The 18,933-nt window shown below is 42.2% G+C and overlaps 2 protein-coding genes across 3 annotated transcripts in view; both read left to right on the top strand.

The window, feature by feature from the left end:
- The first annotated feature begins 83 nt into the window (after nucleotides 1-83).
- On the top strand, nucleotides 84-12,743 carry slc35g1 (solute carrier family 35 member G1). The gene is given in 6 exon segments (XM_034120162.1): nucleotides 84-573; nucleotides 2,338-2,518; nucleotides 9,248-9,270; nucleotides 9,273-9,381; nucleotides 9,716-9,912; nucleotides 11,019-12,743. Coding segments are annotated over 6 exon segments (1,230 nt in total). The 5' UTR covers nucleotides 84-266; the 3' UTR covers nucleotides 11,432-12,743.
- A 5,047-nt stretch (nucleotides 12,744-17,790) lies between these two features.
- Nucleotides 17,791-18,933, top strand: part of plce1 (phospholipase C, epsilon 1) — an 82,177-nt gene continuing 81,034 nt past the window's right edge. For both annotated transcript variants that reach the window (XM_034119360.1, XM_034119359.1), the window contains exon 1: nucleotides 17,791-17,925. The gene's annotated coding sequence lies outside the window, so the exon portion shown is untranslated. The remainder of the gene's footprint in view (nucleotides 17,926-18,933) is intronic.

Genomic DNA, 18,933 nt, shown 5'->3' with positions numbered 1-18,933 from the left:
CTGCAGGCTTGAGTTTTGGTTGGTTCAAATCTCCACTGCCTGCCTCTGCTATGGGCGTAAACGTTGGGCAATGTTTTAGTTGTCCAGCAGCAGAGTTGTTCTGGGATCAGTTCTGCCCCCCTGTGGGTAAAGTAACCAACGCATGGGAGTGAGTACCCTGCCACCAAGGTTAGTCATTAACCTTGTCTAGTCACTCAGGGCACCGAAGAAAGCGGACAGCAGCATTCTGACCGAGGCATGCTGCCGCTCCGCTGCCACATCTCACCATGGGCGACTGGAACCACTGTGAGCGCGAGCGGGCTTTGTCCATAGAGGACGGCGTTACTGTGGTGTTTCATAAAGTTGACAGCCATGCTACAAACAACAGTGACGACGACGACAGTGGCGACGATGAACGGACAACTGCCACGATTCACTTGCAAAGTAACTGCCATGTGTCGTGTGATTACGAGGATGGTGATGCTGAGGAAGCGAGGGCGAATTCACCGGAAGGCAGCACGAAGAAAACATTGTGCCCGCCGGCGTTTTGCGTCAGAGGCAAGCTCGCATCCCGAGAAGGAAGCGCACTAACAGGTAGAACAGCGCGTGCACTGTTAGCTAGGGTTAAATACCGGCTTCTGAGCTGATGTGATTCGTGTCTCCACCCTCAGTAAATGAACTTTGAGATGGGAAGACGATGCAGAAATACAGTGATAAGCAGCCAGAGAACCAATGGCTTCCTGCTGCGTAGCCTCACGTTATACAACCGTGTAACGCCATGTATCAGTAATATAGAGCTGACATCACGTGGAGCCTATTAACAGCACATGGTTAAAGAAAAGCACCGTTAAAGTTAATTTATACATTTGAATACATATTTTCTTCAAGGCTTTTACATTTCCACAGTGCTTTACATCACAGTAAACGTGAGCTATGTAGGCCTATACGATATATTGTTTTGTTATTGTAAATCTTTTATTTATGTTAGTTTATTATTTCAGAATAAAACCGCAATATGTCAGTGTTCCATATGCCTTGTAGCTTTAATATTATACACATAGATAAACTGCCAGCATAACTTTTGCATCATCTTCCTCCAAGAGGAAGGATGACTGTGCACTTTTGTAGGCTTTGAGTATGACAAACCTATAAAAAAGACCTTATCAAAACATTTCCATCCATATAGCTAGAATGAAGATCTGATTATGTTATTTTCCCCCCTCTTTTTATTTAAGTAATTATATGAACACATCATATATTATCATTATGTACACACACAAAACTGTTCACACGCAAGGGTTACACATACCAAGTAAAGAAAATAATAAGACATAGAATAAACACTAACAATTAAGTCAAACGTATTCAAAAAAGTTGGAGATCTTGGTGGAAGTGTCCAAAACTTTCTATGAAGTGAGTCCAACTCTTTCCATACATAATATTAAAGTACAACAATGCATTTGAGTATCTTCTAACACTTAGTCTAGTTAATAAGTAAGTGCCAATCAACAAGAGAGGTGTGAGAGTATTAAACAGGTTTACCTATCTGTGTAACTTTGCATGAGGAAATTAGGCGATTTGGCTTTATTATGGGAAATAACAAGGAAGTGAGAGATGCACTCAATGCCCCATGACATCAGTTTCCCTTTGTGTACCTTCACCTATTGAACAATGATGCACGAAACAGGGTGCAAAAAAGAAAGGCTGACACGAGCGCTAGAAAATAAATCGGTATATTGACACATCTTATCTTGACCGTTGACTATACTCACACAAATGTTAATGATTATTTAAGACAGCATTTATATTCTACGTTAATTCATTATTACTTGCAAACTATCAGTGAAATAATAACTGAATGGTATGATCATATGATCTATTACAAATGTGTCCAATTCAATGATTCCAAGCTCATGTAGAGTGTAATACTAATCTCGTAATGTGACACTGTAATAATATTCTTCTTCATCTCCTCGCTCCGTGCTAGGTAATGAAAACAAACACTGTGATAGGATAAATGAAATGCCAAGTAGACCGCACATTGTGGAAAAATACAAAGATGTCCGAGTGACCTCAGGTTTGAATTTAATCTCTGCAAGCATATCATCTTATTTTTCCACAGGCAGGGTTTGCAAACACTACACCGTTTTCTGGTGCACATATTTTCTTCGTTTTTTTTTTTTTCAACTGAATACTATACCAAGGCCACATGAAGTTCAACAACATTCTTTAAACTTCACTACTCCATCCTGCCTTTAATGTATCAACATAAGCAAAATAAAATAAGCATTCATTTATTGCACCCTCTTCTCTCCCCTTGTGCTAATTTAACCATCCCCAAACTCTCATTTTTTCCAGACTCAGAGAAACCAAAGAGATGTCAAGGTCTGGGTTTGTTCTATGCTTTCCTGGCCACAGTTTTCTTCTCCATCATTGCGCTCTTGGTGAAAACAATCGAGGGAATCCACGCCATAGAGATCAGCGCCATACGCTGCTTCTTCCAGATGCTCTTTACTATGCCGTTACTCATCTACCACAAGTAAGCATTATGATAGATAGATGGATATATACTTTATTCATCCCAAATTTGGAAATTATTTTATGGAGAAACACAAACATTGACAGTTACAAATTTGATCCCAGGGTTTGGCATTTAGACATGCATTTTCTCCTAAACAGTCTTCATTCCAAACAGTAATTTAAATGTTGGGATAACATTAAGTGCGTAAGCTCAGCAGTGAAGTAGTACATTTCCCTCCCAGTAATTTATCTTGGGGCTTTCTCACGTTTGTGTTCACTCATGCAGCCCCCCCTCATAGGTAAATATCCTGGCTTAGCATGCAATCCCTGCTCAAACAAGTTTAAGTTGTCAAAATAATGTGAGAGACATGAATTATAATTATTATATTACCCCATGTAGATCAATTTTACGGAAGGTTTTTTCTAAAATGCTTTCCCACAATAAGCTAATTCTATTATTAAAAAGGACATTTCGATTAAATTATCACAGTTTCTGTTCCTCAGTTTGCTGATCAATAATAGCACATTTTACCATGTTCACCTAATGTTGAATTATACAATGAACTTCACATACGAACAAAATGGAATACATAATTTGTTGCTGGTTATATAAATGTATTCCATTCACCATATTAGAAGTGAATAAGTTGCATGGTTTAAATTTAGGTTGTAATTGATACATATGTTTGTATTTCCCTGAGGTTTATTTGCAATAGAGGCAGAACCTTTGTTGACTCAAAATCCTTAGTTTCTAAAATAATTTATGCAATACCGTGCACTCCACCAAAAGAAAAGAAAGCACTTTTATTGTCTGAACGACTAAGGTAAATGATATGGAGGGAAAGGCAATATATCTTAAAACATTCATTTAACTTTTAACCCAGTTCTATTTCGTTTAGGCGTAGCCCTCTAAGGCTATCGCTATTGGGTAATCCCCTGCGCACCCGCGCAGCACTGAAAACACTTGTAATCCACACCCACCCGCGAGGTGGGCCCCACCTACGGTATAAATAGGAAGGAGGCCCGACAATCTTTTTTTCGGCCGAAAAGGCAAGAATCTGCAAGGAAGGTACTGCTTGAGGCTCCAATCAGTCCGGACAGGCTGTTTGGACCTCATTAGGCGTGTTCACACCGGAGTACTTTTCCCCGTACTTTTCCCCGTACTTTTCCCGTTTAGTTCCGTTAGTACCCCTTATGTTGCGTTCACACCAAAAAGAGTACTTAGTGCCGGGAACTTTTACCCCCATTTTTAGTGCCTACTGAGAGGTGGTACCAAAAAAGTACCAAAAAAGTACCAATTTCTATTGGCTGGGCGAATTGCAAACCACGCCCCGTAAAACTCAGAAAAGTTTTGTGAAGCCGCCATTGTATTTGTGGCATTAGCATTATTAGCATTAGCATTAGTCCCGCGCACCAACGGAGAGAGAATAACTTATGGCAACACAAAAAAAAACATGGGAGCGGTGGAGTGATGAGGAGGTGTCGGCGTTCTGGCGTTTTACTCGGAAGGCTGCTGGGACTCCCAGCAGCTTCTACTGAAGCCAGTCCCCAACTCCGGGGACTTCCGGCCGTGAAGTTGTTTGTGGCCTGCCAGTAAACCCAAAGCAGAAGCAGAAGAAGACGAAGTGACGTCAACGGCTCATTTGCGTAATCTTCCCCTCAGGGAATGTGTGAACGCGATCTGTACTTAGTGCCCTGGGGTACTAAGTGCCGGGGCACTAAGTACGGCAAAGTACTTGGTGTGAAAGCGGCTATTTTCAGGCCATGGTGGAGTCGATGAGGTCCGCCTCGGAGAAGGCGGACGACATCAGACGGCATGTCAGCTGGCTTCAGCCTGCCGAGCATCCCCAGTTCCCGCAACGGCGGCGACGTCAGGGTCGCCCTTCGGCGGCTGCGGGGGCCCCGTCCCAGGTCTCCGCTCCTCCGCCGGTTCAGAGACAAGGTCTCCAAGCGACGAGTCTGAGGGGATCAAAGCACCACCGCTCCCGGTCTGCTCCTCCGCGAGAACCTCCGAGGAAGCAGAGCAGGAGATGACATGCTGGGGGGGGGGGGGATATGTGTGAAGAGGTGGGGAAATGTTTTTAATAAACATGTTCCAAATTCCAACAGCGTGTCTGTCGTCATCAGCTGCTGCTGTGTTTCACATGTCCCCCGCACGGTGCAAACCGCTTTTATTTAAGGGATGTCCCCCTTTTCCCTCTCCGACACACTCTGTGCTGAGTGTTTTGTCAGAGTGAGTGATATCGGGGACCTCAGCTGTGCGCCCTCTCTCCTGCCTGTCGGCACGCAGAGAGCGGCCCTTTTTTTCCCTCTTATGGGAGGGATATGTCCCTTTCTTCTCTAACACACTCTGTACGGAGTGTCAGAATGAGTGATATCGGGGACTCAGCTGTGCGCCCCCTCGCCTGTCGGCTGTTTCTCACATGCCCCCTGCACGTTGCAAGCCGGCTGCCATAACCCTGTCAGTTAGTAGGCAGCAGGGCTCACTATTCAATCCGGCAGGCCTTTAGCCTATCGGCTAATAGGAAGCATGGGTTTTTCCTCTGTCCCAGATGTGCCTCCTACACACGGTAATGAGCCCACGAGTGCCGGTATTTCGCCTCGTGTGTACAGCACTGCACACACCTCCACTCACCCCTCAGGGGGTTTGAGCGTGAACGCGCCTTAAATGTCTGGTTTACGAGCCTTCTCCTAAACTGCGACATAAGGAGAGCCTGTGTGAAAAGCAGCGTGTGGAGGCCCCCTCGCAGTCCTTTCGGTCCGTGCCCCCCTTGGGTTGCTTCACGGGCAACGGAGGCGATGGCGTGGCTCGTCACCATGATTACCACAGATCATCGGGTGCGTGAGTATTACTCAGAGTGGCGGCGCGTGTGTTCGATGGACAGATGGATGAGCAGGCTGATCAGCAGAGGGTATACTCTACAGTTCGCCTCCCCCCCCGCCCCGCAGTTCAATGGGATACAGGAAACAATTCTGTCATCCCAGGAACAGTGTCTTGCGCTCCATTCAGAGCTGCTGGAACTCCTGTGGAAAAAGGCATTTCCTGGGTTCCTCAAAGGGAGGAAAATGTACTCCCGTTATATTCTTATCCCGAAAAAGACCGGGGGAATGAGACCCATCCTCGATCTGTCAGTATTCAACGGAATAATGAGAAGGCTTTTTCATATGCTGACGATCAAACAGGTGCTGGAATGTGTTCACCAGAACGACTGGTTAACTTCCATAGACCTGAAAGATTCCACGTAACCATCATCCCGAAACACAGGAAATTCCTGCGTTTCTCTTTTATGGGAATATCGTATTCCCTGGCTCCTCAAAAGTGTGTAGAGACGGCTCTGGAGCTGTTAAACAGAGGAGGGATGAGAGTGTTGTTTTATCTGGACGACCTGCTATTGCTGGCTCGCTCCAGGGAGGAAGTCGCTTTACAGACGGTACATCTCGTATCGCATCTGTCAAGCCTGGGTTTCATAATAAATTGGAAGAAGAGCTGTCCTTTTCCCTCTCCCACAATCATTTATCTGGGAGTGGAATTAAACTCAGCCAGCATGAGAGCGCGGTTCTCGCGGCAGAGAGTGGAGAAACTGACAGCTCTCCTCCGGCGTGTCACACGCCGCAGCTTGGTGACAGCCCTCTCTGTGACAGCTGCTCGGCATGATGTCAGCTGGTCACGTGGTGATCCCCCTGGGTCTCCTCCACAGGTGGAGAATCCAAAGGTGGTTCATTCTCCTACGCATCAACCCTGTGCGTCAGACGTAAATTGTGCTGGAGCTGCTCTCCGTTGGAAAGTATTCCAGCACTTCGCCCCGTTGCTGTACAATCAACATGTGTTAATTCGCATAGACAACAGGGCCACGGCAGCCTACCTCAATCGCCAGGGAGGAGTACGATCTGCGCAGCTTCTGAACGCAGCCAGACGGCTGCTGTTCTGGGCGCGCACACACTTGCTCTCCATCAGAGCAATGTATATTCCCGGCGAATTGAACAGAGGGGCTCACAGAGCGCAGGATCACCCCCCTCTGGGGGTAGACGCGTTCGCACATCGGCCGTGGCCCAGGGTGCTGTTATACGTTTTTCCCACCAGGTCCTGATAGCCCCGGAGCGCACTGGAGCGTCCTGGTTTCCATGCCTACAGCGTAGGCCGTCATGCAGACCGTGGGAAATTCTGCCAAACAAGCAGCAAAGAATTTGGTTGTTCATCATTTCTCCTGTTTTCTCCTGTTTTGCAGGTCAGTTGTGTGTACATATTGTCACAAGCGTTATAAATATCCACGGTAGTGTTGTGTCACCACAGTGTTTGAAGTGGTGTTTGGACGTTGTTTATTGTCTTCAATGCCGCGTAGGAGACTGCCTCGTGGTTGCTGTGTGTGCGTGTGTGTTTAATGGCGGTCGCTATTTTAATGTAGCATAACTGAGCTCTCTGATCAAAGTGAATGCAAGTAAATGTAATTGTTTACAGCTCCTGTACATTTTGTACTTACATATTTTCCGGGTTTATATCCTAAGTATTTTGTGTGTGTCTTTTGTATTATCTGTATGTGTTCTATGGTCAGAGTTAATACATAAATGCTTGTTGGATGCTAATGCTAGCACAGATTAGATAGATTCTGATGCTTTGCCTGGGAAGGTATTTAAAAGGGTTTGATTACAAAATCAATATCTGAATAGAGAAATTCTTATTTTAAGTCATGGTGTTTATTTCAAATATATTGAAGACATGAATATATATACACATGTGTTTTATATTGAAGACAGAAAAGGGCATTAACAATTGTGTGTGTGCCAAATGAATAATACATTCTGGCAAGATCCGCCAAACGAGCAGCAAAGAATTTGGTTGTTCATAATTTCTCCTGTCTTGCAGGAATATTATCTGTCATCGCGCCCTGCTTAGCAGGCTTGGCCTCTCTCAAGATGTTGTACGTACTATCCAGGGAGCCAGGGCCGCGTCCACCAGAGCGAGGAGTACGGAGACTCAGACCTGTGTCACGCACATTGGCGCCTCAGTGGGACTTGGCTTTGGTGTTACGTGCACTGAGTAAAGCCCCATTTGAACCTTTAAATCAGGTTCCCCTTAAGTTTTTGTCAGCCAAAGTAGCACTACCTTTAGCGCTGACATCAGCAAAAAGGTTTAGTGACTTGTCTGCCCTCTCTGTGGCTCCGTCATGTCTCCGGATCCAAGGAGATGGCAGCTCAGCTCTTTTGCACCCTAAACCCGGCTTTTATGCCAAATGTTATCACGAGCTCCTTAGGTCGAGAGTGATAACTTTGGATGGCTTCTTTCCTCCTCCTCACACATCAGAGGAAGAAGCAACATCTCATCTCCTCTGCCCCGTGCGCGCTAGCACGCTATTTTACACGCACGGCTGCTTTGCGCCGTTCCCAGCGCCTGTTTGTGGATTACAGAGAGCGCTCACTAGGGCTTCCTCTGTCTGCACAATGCCTGTCACACTGGCTGTGTGAGGCTGTGTCACAGGCGTATGTCTCCTCGGGAAGGGATCCCCCGGAGAACATCAGTGCGCACTCCACCAGAGGATTTTCATCCTCTACGGCTTTGCACAGAGGAATGTCAGTGGAAGACATTTGCACTGCTGCGTCTTGGTCTTCCCCCTGTTCGTTTATTCAATTTGATTTGAGGGAGATCTCCCATTCTTCTCTGACACACTCTGTACTGAGTGTCTTGTCAGAGTGAGTGACGTCAGGGATCCAGCTGTGCGCTCTCCTGCCTGTCGGCACGCAGAGAGCGGCCCTTTTTCCCCCTCTTTTATCGCTGGACAAAGTGTGACCTGAGTCTCTACTTTTTCACAGCGGCAGGTTTGTATTGTTCCCAGCCTTCGTCCCCTCATGGAGTATATTCATGTTATGCTATATTTTCAGGGACTGTGATGAGCCATTACGCATGGCGCAATAGGCATGGGTTATTAATTGAGTAGGTGTGTCTGTGCTTATGGTACCGGACGGACCCAGTGGGGCGCAGACTACATCATGCTTCGCCCTTAACGCAATAGCGATAGCCTTAGAGGGCTACGCCTATACGAAATAGAACTGAAGTTACGTACTGTAACTCCCGCTTCTATGAGTATAGGCGTGGCCCTCTAAGTTCTGGGCCCCACTGGCTCCACAAATAGCTGAAGAAAAGCTGTTTGTGTGGGAGCAGATTGTCGGGCCTCCTTCCTATTTATACCGGAAGTGAGTCCGTAGGTGGGGCCCACCTCGCGGGTGGGCGTGGATTACAAGTGTTTTAATCCCCCTGCGCAGCCGCCCAATAGAATTGTTTGATTACCCAATAGCGATAGCCTTAGAGGGCTACGCCTATACTCATAGAGGCTGGAGTTACAGTACGCAACTTCAGTTATTTCACTAGCTCGTATTGAGTCACTTTTTTCTTTACATGGATGGATAGAAAACCAGCAGTACTTCTATTCATTCATTTACCTTTTCATCCATCCATCCATCCATCCGTATGTCCTCTACATTCTGCTTTATTTTACATTAATTCATAATCAACGCTCATTCTCTCCTTTCAGCTCAATCTGTTCATCTGTCTATCCATCACTGTCATCTCCACATTACTCACCCATCCATCTATCCAGCCGTCCCGTCATTTATCTCTCCGCTCACTTTGCTGCTCAATTTCCCTCCATCCATCCCTGTCTAAAATCCTGTTTATTACTTCCTCTGTCAGTCAGTCCAATCACCCATGCGTCCGGTCATTCATTCATCCATCATCCTCATATCTCTGCTCCTCCAGGACAGGTTTCCTTGGTCCCAGAGACCAAGGATATATCTGGTGCTTCGAGGCTTCATTGGTTCCAATGCCATGATCCTGCTCTTCTATGCTGTTCAGCAGATGCCTCTAGCGGACGCCACCGTCATCATGTTCAGGTAGGAAGTTAATTGATTGTGGATTAGTGGAGATTATACCTCTACTACAAATAGATGATGTCCTCCCAGAATTGTACGCCTGTCACCTTTTTCGTTTTAATCTCCCTATTGTTCTTATAAACTCATTTTCCAACATGTTTGATATGGCACTTAATTATCCCGCTCTCCTTTATCTGTCAGTAATTCATTAAAGATCTGGGAAAGGGGAGTTTTATCAGGCTTATATGAGAGAAATGTGTTGAGACAATAATCCCAATGATTTATTTAATTAGCCTTACATTTTTTCTCACATTTACTCACCTCTCACACTATCTTACTCAATTCTTTCTTTCAGTAATCCAGTCTTTACCTCCATCCTGGCCTGGATCTTCCTGAAGGAGAGATGCACAATCTGGGATTGTGTCTTCACTGTCTTCACTATCACTGGAGTCCTCCTCATCGCAAGACCGCCATTCCTATTTGGCGATCATCGACGTACCATTGATGGCAACTACAATAACCACATCAAGGGAACTATTGCTGCATTTGCAGGTAATACAGTTAATAAACACTTATAAACAGTTTGTTTAGCAATATAAAGTAGGTAAAATCATTCAGGACAAATAGGATGTTTTGATATTGTGTCCATCTGTAGTTATATTCATTTCAATGAGTCGAGGTTATACTGTAAGGAGGTCATCCTCCAGTGGAAGTTGAATTCTCCAATTTGCCAGGATCTCTACTTTAGGGATTATTTATTATCCCTAATTGGCTAAACACTTTTAAAATACAATTTTCGGTCTCAAAATGGGTCCCAAATTAAGTTCAACCAATGTATTAGGAGCTTCACTTTGTGGCAAAATGTCATTTCGGCAGTACAAAGTTCAAAATGATATCACTTAAAATCTCTATTCTATTGTCTTAGGAAAAAAAGCTTTGTTTAGTACAGTTTTTCTTGAATAAATCACACTTGATTATTCTATTATACTGTATCTTTCAATAACATTAATTTGAAACTAAGGATGCAGAGTGATAATTTCCTCCAATATTGTGATTTATATACTGCACACTGCAACTGATGATACATCTCAAATTCCTTCCTGTCCTCATTTGTGATGCCAAACATTGGACAGAGAAAGGCTGTTATTTTCCCTCAGCTCCTATGCAAGCCATAACAGTGATCGTTCCCATGACTTTTTGTGTTTTCTAGCTACAAATAAATTGGATTGTGGCCCACAAATAGACCTCCAAATAATCTGATTTCCACAGCCTAATGGCATTCTGGATGAGAGCAGGTGGAAGTTATGACACCACCAGTTTCAGTGTCGAGAAATACATATTTTTGTATTATGTGCCAATAATTGAGGGCTTGATGGGAAGTATCTCACACGGCAGGACAGGAGGAGGAGAAGCGAATATATTGGGTTGTGATTCACAGATTTCACAGAGATTAAGTAGCCACAAGAGGAAACTCCAATGAACAAGTTAATTAAATCAAATCTTACAACAAAGGTATTCAATGATAGATACACACCCTGAAGCAGTGTATTCGATCATATATTGTTTTTGTCTCATGTTTCTTTGTAGATGTTTTATTAGTTAGTCATTAGTCTCGTGATAGTTGTTTTCATTCATTCTCTTTTTGTATTGAATCCCAGCTGCTATTGGGGCTGCTTGTACATTCGTTATCCTTCGCAAGATGGGGAAGAGTGTCCATTACTACCTCTCCGTCTGGTACTACGCTGTCATCGGCTTCATCCAGTGCCTCATCACCACATCCGTCCTCGGAGAGTGGAAAATCCCCAACTGTGGCCGCGACCGCTGGCTGCTGATGCTGATAGCTGTCCTGGGTATCGCCGGACAGACCTTCCTCACAAAGGCCCTTCAGATCGAGAAGGCTGGACCCGTGGCCCTGATGAGGACGATCGATGTGGTGCTGGCATTCACCTTCCAATTCATCTTCCTCAACCGTGCACCGACCTTATGGAGCCTCGGGGGGGCGCTGTGCGTGGTGGCGAGCACTAGCGGAGTAGCGTTTCGGAAGTGGTACGTCAACTCGCGCAAAAGCTGAGAAGAAGGAGCAAGATAGAGTACTTTGGCATTACCATTTCACCATTTTATGTTCTTGATTAATTCTGTATTTTTACTTGTTACTTAGATGCAAACCTGTGAGAGAGTTTAAGCTCTTTGGAAATCAAGTAGAGGTCAGTTTTGAGTTTATGATTAAATTCAAAACTGAATTATGTACATCTATACATGTTGATTCCTGAGAGTCAACTTGTGTGACTTGGGTTATGCATTTATTTGTGTGTACATCTCTGAAAGAATTAGGAGGAAGGAACAACTGTCAGGTTCTCTGGAGCCTGAACTGCTTTCTATCTGCATACTCAAGACAGTTTTCCTATTTCCTCCTCAATATAGTATGTACAAATTAAGTGGGACTGGAAGTTTACTTTTACCAGAAGCAAGCGGTTAAATGAAGGATATCCTCAGTCCCATTTTCGATTTGCTTCTAGCTGACTAAAATAGCAAAAGAGAAGACGTTTATTGGGACCAGCCACACTGTTACATAACTTTGCAATAATAATATGCTGAAAAAGGAATACTACATGACATACTACACCATGGAATGAATATCTGCAAAGAGTACTTGTAGGATCAATCTGTCAATAAGGAAAGGAAATGCAAACCAAAATGAAGTATAAGCATCTAAATATGCATTTCTGTATAGCAAACAAAACATGTTATTAGAAAGATATTGCAGATATAGAAAGAAATAGAAACGATTGAAATAAAGGTTAGAATGTTTTACTTGAAACAGTTTTACTATTTACTCAGGGATTTCTTTTCTATGTGCTTATAATGCCCCTAATATGAATTACACCTGAATCCAACCCAATGCAATTCATGAAGAAATTATTCCATTGTGTTTTTTTTGTTTTTTTTCCCGTTATCCCTATCTCCATCTCCCCTAACATATTACAAGACAATAAGCTGATATCAACTGTTATACAATCCAAAGTTGATAATTTATTAACAATATCTTTGAAGTGCCTTAAGTAGGGACCTCTAACCTCCAGCTTCCCTTAGTGGAGCTCCTCAGTCACCAGCAGCCTGTACTGGGCAGCTATCAGGTGGGATTGTGAAAGTAAATATGAATATGAAGTAAGGTTCTTACAACAAAGAAGATCCATCCCAATAACTCGTGTTTAAAAAAAAAAAGTCTAACAGCATTTTGAGGCACCTATAAACTTTAAGGCATTGCTGTTATCCTCACTCTGAAGTCTTCATTATCTCATGTCCACTCTATAGCAGGGGTTCCCAACCCCCGGTCCGCGGACCGGTACCGGCCGCGAAATAGCTGTGAGTTTATCGTAATATTTGCAGAATTATAAATATATAAAAATATTTTATCATAATATTTTTTTCAAAAAGTGTTTAATTTTCGCACCTATGCCACCAGTCATATTATTTCATCCAGTAGCTAGTTAATCTTTCACCAGAAAACCGTTGAAAATGGCTTTTATGATGTTCCGAGGGATTCGGCGGCTCAGCCTAAGGTCTCAGCCTCTTGTGCGCACAAGCATGTTACCGGTGCGCCAAGTAGGAAGAGGAGCGCACAGGAGACAACCGTTTGATTGCAGACTGTTATGTTTATGTGGGGAAATGGTGGTGCATACATTATTTGAGATATATTTCAAACTCGGACTTCATTTTAAGGACATGTCGGCCAGGGGTGTTGAGGGAGCTATTTGTTTAAGCACCGGATTGGCAAAACAGGAGAGTAAACCAGTCTGCCTTGATCTATGAATTAATGTCCGTATTTGTTCAGGCTGTTACATACAATTAGCCTCTGTTGCTACCTGCTGGTGGTGAGTAAATATTAAAATCAGTTAAAATTGACAACCGGTCCGCGATTTCTTTTTAATGTATCTACCGGTCCTTGGCACAATAAAGGTTGGGAACCCCTGCTCTATAGCACTTAATGTCATCTTGACCAATCTAATTAGTGTTCTGAAAAGTCAAAAAATATATTTTCCATGATGCTTAAAGAGGGGTGTTGTTTGCACTTTGCTGCAGGGTAGAAAAAGTGTCTAACCTGCCACGATGACTCAACAAATGAAGTGAGCATCCAAACGGCTGCACCCAAGAATTGCCAAATAATAACGTCCTTTATATTAGAGGGGAATAAATGAGAAAACCCTGCACCAAGTTCGTCAAGAAATAAGAAAGCCGATGTTAAGGTTTTCAATTCTGAGGACACTTGCTTTTGTGAACTCAAAATGGCAATCTGTTGTTTTGTTCCAGGCAGAGGATGTCTGTAGATGCACGGGTTATTTGAATCTGGCTGAAACACAAGGAAATGGACTCAAAAATAGACAAAAAATGAATGTAATTGTAAATATTCAAAGCAAAAAATGTATTGGATATTGTGCTTAAAGCAATGTTGTGTTTATCTTTCGGCACTAAACGGTTGCCTTGGTGTCCTCCGATGCTTTAAAGGTGATCTTTAAGTGTTATTGTTTGAAGGGAACCCATGAACAACCTTTATTTTAAGTTAGATGGGTTTCTAGCACAGCAGTCTGTGTTTGTTTAAAAAATGCTGTATTTTTACACTACACCAGTGGCATAACAGATTGTCTCCCGGTACAACTGCAGTTCTCTTGCTGGAAAGTTTAATTGGGTGAAATGTAGCTGGGAAAAGGAAGGAAATAATTGCTGCTAGACTGCTGGTTAATATCCTGCAGTTTCTTCCTTGCTGTTTTTTACAAACTGCTGTTCTGCTCTCATGGTTCAAAAATGATGCCAACACTGCAATTATAGTTCTTCCTTTTGATCTAGAACTCATAAACTGAACTCAGTTTGAAATAAGTCAAACACTTATTCCAATAGGAATATTTAGATTTAACATTGGTCCTCTAGGGGATAACAGTGTGATATCTAAAATCCAAGCAATGCACTCGATGCCATGCTAGAGAAAGACCTCTTCTATGAGAGCTAATTTGATTTTAATTTCCATGTAATTTGCTGTGGTTATTATAATAAGAACAGATATTTTATTTTATTTTCAAAACCAATATAAATACATTATTTTTACAGGGTGAAATACAGTAAAATGATTATTAAGCCTTCATTATTCAACAAACCCTGGGATCTAATTAATCTTTCAAGGGTTGAATAGTAACATTTTATGTTCTTCTAGTTTTATTTTCTCTTTACCTCTCAGAACATTTTAGTTGATGCTGGTAGACCATCTTGTTGTTTTCTATCAAATGGTAAGGTAAACTTGGGGTAAGGTAAATGTGTTTCAGAAACCTACAAGCCTTACAAAACATGCTGTTGTTAGGGGTTTTAAACTATGCTTTAATAGTATTTATTTTACTATTTCTGTACTGTATTACATCAACATATTGAATACGATGTATATATTTCTGCATAGTGATGGAATATATTTAGTAAACTCTGATTTCATAATAAATTCTTTATGGATATTCTTACTCTTGTTGTCTGTGGCCTTGTCTTTACTCTTTTGGGTTTGTTTTTCATCTAAGCCTGACTTATTTTATCTTTCTAACATGACTGAAACTTATGGAACAGACCCAAAGTGTTTTGTTGTATTGTCTGTACTTCTGTCATTGTACCAAAGCCCATAGTGTTGCCATAGGTGACAATGATGCAAACCACTGAGTCAGGTGCTCAGAATCGTACCTGGTTGAGTGGTTTGTATGCATCATTGTGTGTACATGTGCATGCAGGTTATGTTTCCCTTTGAGCATTAAACCTTTGTTTATTTTGGCATTATTTGTAGACAGTTGTGAGGCTCTGTGCAGTCATGTAGAACGGCTGTGTTTCATTGTGTCACAGGATAACCTATATATTGCCAAAAAAATGCATGTACCTTCCGTAGAGGGCTGGCTGCATGCAGATGATGTCATAAACCCAACTCTAGATCGAGGCGTGTGGCGCAGTGGGTTAGTGCGCTGATCTTCGAATCAGATGATAGCAAGTTTGAGTCCCACTGCAGTCAGCATGTCGTTGTGTCCCTGGGCAAGACACTTCACCCCAAATTGCTCCCGTGGGGATTGCCCAAAGTATTGAGTAAGTCGCTTTGGATAAAAGCGTCTTAACAAGTAACATGTAATGTAATCTAGGCACGGCTGCATTGTAATTCTTCAGCCGAGCAAGTGAAGTGTGAAGAGGCTGAACTAGAACAGAGAAGCTCTTTGTTAAAGGGGACAATTACCATGATGCTAAAGAACATATTTTGTTCCCTCCACCTTCAGCTTTAGAACTACTTGTTCCTTTTATGTTCTCGATTTTAACAAGTAATCCCCATCAATTTCAATATGGTGATCTCTACAATGTACCCCTATTCACAACAAAACGTACTCCATGGATTGTAAAGGGATTTATTTAGTTGATTCTGTTTTGTAGGTAGAATCAGTAGTCATTGTACAACTGCTATGATCAGTAATGTTAGTATCAGTGTTATTATAGCTATTGAATCAGGTGTAACTTGGATAATAGTAGGTTTCTAAACATGTAATGAACTTTTACTGACAGCAGAGGGCAGGATCCACAAAACAAGGATTTGCTCTTGAATGCAACTTCACCTCCTTTAGGTCAAAGGTGTGTGTGTATAAGAGTTTGTTTGTGAAGTTATATCTACAGTACTTTATTTAGGTTACATTAACTAGCAATAGGCTCGGATTGGGTTGTAGATGTTTGATCTATTATCCCATTATTTCTGACAGTGTAGGCCACCATTTCTAAAACGTAAACAAATGAACACAAGTGCAAGTTCTCAAGTCACTCCAGTCTTTATCTACTTTTCCTGTCGATTACAAAGCTTTTTCTGAAATGTAATAATCACATCGGATATTAGGCTATGGCGTGGTTAGAATAAAGATATGCTTGGACAAAAAACACCCGCCTTTTTTTTAATCAGGGATCTGGGGATTCCCAAAGGTTTGCACATGAGTCCTGGGTGGAGGAGAGGTGGAGGAATGGACGGGTTGCACATTCCTGACATATGGCATAAAACTTCCCATCAGAGGAGCGGGGAGGGTTTGGAAAATAATCCCCCATTTTCCAAGTTGAAATGTATGCAATTTAGGCTGTGAAGTGGAAAAGGGATTCTCTCTTAAAGCACGTGCTTTCGCTTTTTCGTGGGCGTGGCAACGGTAAATGATGAAATTGATCTACGGGAATTTGCTTTCCATTTATTTACCATAATAATAATAAAATAAACTAGTAACACAAATCAATCGTGTAACCGGGAAATCAATGAAACTACATTAAATGGATTTGATGCGTGCAAGACCTTTATCAACCAAAGAAACTTATTACTTATTTAAAATAGCATTCATCTGCCCATTGCACCTGTTTGTCCCACTTATCTGGCCGATTAGGTTGAGGTGAGGCACATCCGGCTCTGGATTGGTAGATTATGTGCCAGGCCCTAAACAAATCAAAGCAATTGTTTCAGGATTACACAAGGTGGGGGGAACCTGCACTGGAAGCAGTTATTTTGCAACTAGTCAATGATTGGCCCATAACTTTATCAGTTTTAGTTGCTGTAAAACCATTTTTGGTGGACTAAAGAAAACGATGTATAGGACATGTGCATGTAGTAGATAACTGGTTGTATGGTGCGAAATTGTTGCCAGACATTCCGATGTGATGACACACACACACACACACACACACACACACACACACACACACACACACACACACACACACACACACACACACACACACACACACACACACACACACACACACACACAGTTATTGTCCTCCTGTCCACAGCTCATGGCTACTGGGAGAGATGAGGCCGCATTCGCGTGCTGTTGGATATTTAGCTACTAAGAGCTGAATGACAAACTAAATATATTGCCTCCCAATTCCCATTCTAAATACACGCATGGGTTTTTGTTATAATGCATGAACCACCTCAGTAAATACTGCAATTTAACGATACACATTGCTGAACATATTTGCACAGTTGATCCAATTATTAAAATGAAAAGAAAATGTGAAGTAAACCTAGTTATATGGCTGTAAGTAAGGGTACCAACATGATATGTAGTCTTGCTCTCAGACTCTCATGGTTATTCTGCTAAAATATAAATATGCGTGGTATTCATTGTTTTGCAAAATCACAAACAAATACTGAACAATTATAAGCTATATTAGGTATTTAGCCTATGTATGTCCAACCTATACTTTAACAATTTTTTTTTTTAAGAAAGCCAATTATTTGACCAATGAAGCTAGAGTTGGCAAACTAGTAGCCTACTTGGATCTATCTGACACACCAAAATAACTAAAAACAGTACCGATTTAGTTTGAGCATAGTTTTCCGAGCAGCACCTGAAGGCATCAGAGAAGAGAGAGCGGTTTCCCACCGCAGCACGAGCTGCTGCATCAACTGTCTGTCCGAGAGAGTGAGGCAAACCAGTGCAGTCAGTGTGCACGAAAGTTAGCAGAACATGCGTTGACTGCTCACTTGACTGCGGAGTTTACATGGATGCTAACTGGATTTGACAACATTGCTCGGTAAGTTTATGCAAACAACTCCTCAAACTGTCACGCTAATCAACGTTTAGACACCTTTCAGGGGTTGCGTTGGTCGCGAGTGTGGTTTGTTTGTAAAGTTGCTCACAGTGTCAGCGGTTTCCAAACTTGTGTCGAGTAACCCCGAAAGTCACCCAAAAAACAAGCTTAAAGTACATTTGTTGCATTTACTTGGGTTTGTCCTGTACTCAAAAACTGTAGGTGAAGTGTCGTTTGCTTGACTCCATTTCAGCAGAAAATGACCAACGCTTAAACTCATAGCAGAAACATAATATTACCAAATGGGGTTCAAGCCGGTTATTATACGTTTTTGGGGTCTTTTTGTGTATAAAAGCTTTAAAACTATTATCTGATATTTGTGTTTGTTTTTTTGCTGCGAAGTGCATTGCTTTTTAAGAATGCTAAACCACTGACAGTTTGTTTGTGTTGATTTTTAATGGATAGTAGCCACCATTATTGTCATTTAGGTGTATATTTGCTTAAGAAGCACCTTCATTGTTACGTTTGTTTGTTTTAACAGTTATGTGTCAATTGGTGCATGTTATTTTGCTTTTTGTTTGACAGGTCAGGTTATTGTTTACCTAGACAGACCTCTAGACATCCCTTGGGCACTGTGACCTTTAACCCTTTTGTGTGTGATGTTGCAGTGAAGGTTGCTTTAGATTAAAGAGATCCACATGGAAATGAAATAAAGATACAGCTCAGATGAATCGGATCCAGATCAGAAGAATCACTAACAGGAGGGAATCATGCCTCAGGTCTGACACATGGGCAACTTGTGAAAAAATACCAGTCCATAAGACACACAATAATCATACAATAATACCATATTTACAGTGTCAAGTGTGAGGCCACAAAGACAAAAGACCACCATGCTTACAACCTTAAAATATAGGCTGGAATGGATTAGATAAGTTTGACTTTTATCCAAATTGATAGTATTTGCATTTCCCATGTTTATTTAGCTTCCAGTCACTATTTTTACCTTGA

This window comes from Trematomus bernacchii, unplaced genomic scaffold, assembly GCF_902827165.1.
Source record: "Trematomus bernacchii unplaced genomic scaffold, fTreBer1.1, whole genome shotgun sequence".
Classification (NCBI taxonomy): Eukaryota; Metazoa; Chordata; class Actinopteri; order Perciformes; family Nototheniidae; genus Trematomus; species Trematomus bernacchii.
Note: the sequence above shows the minus strand (reverse complement) of the source record. Positions and strands in the feature narration are given on the sequence as shown.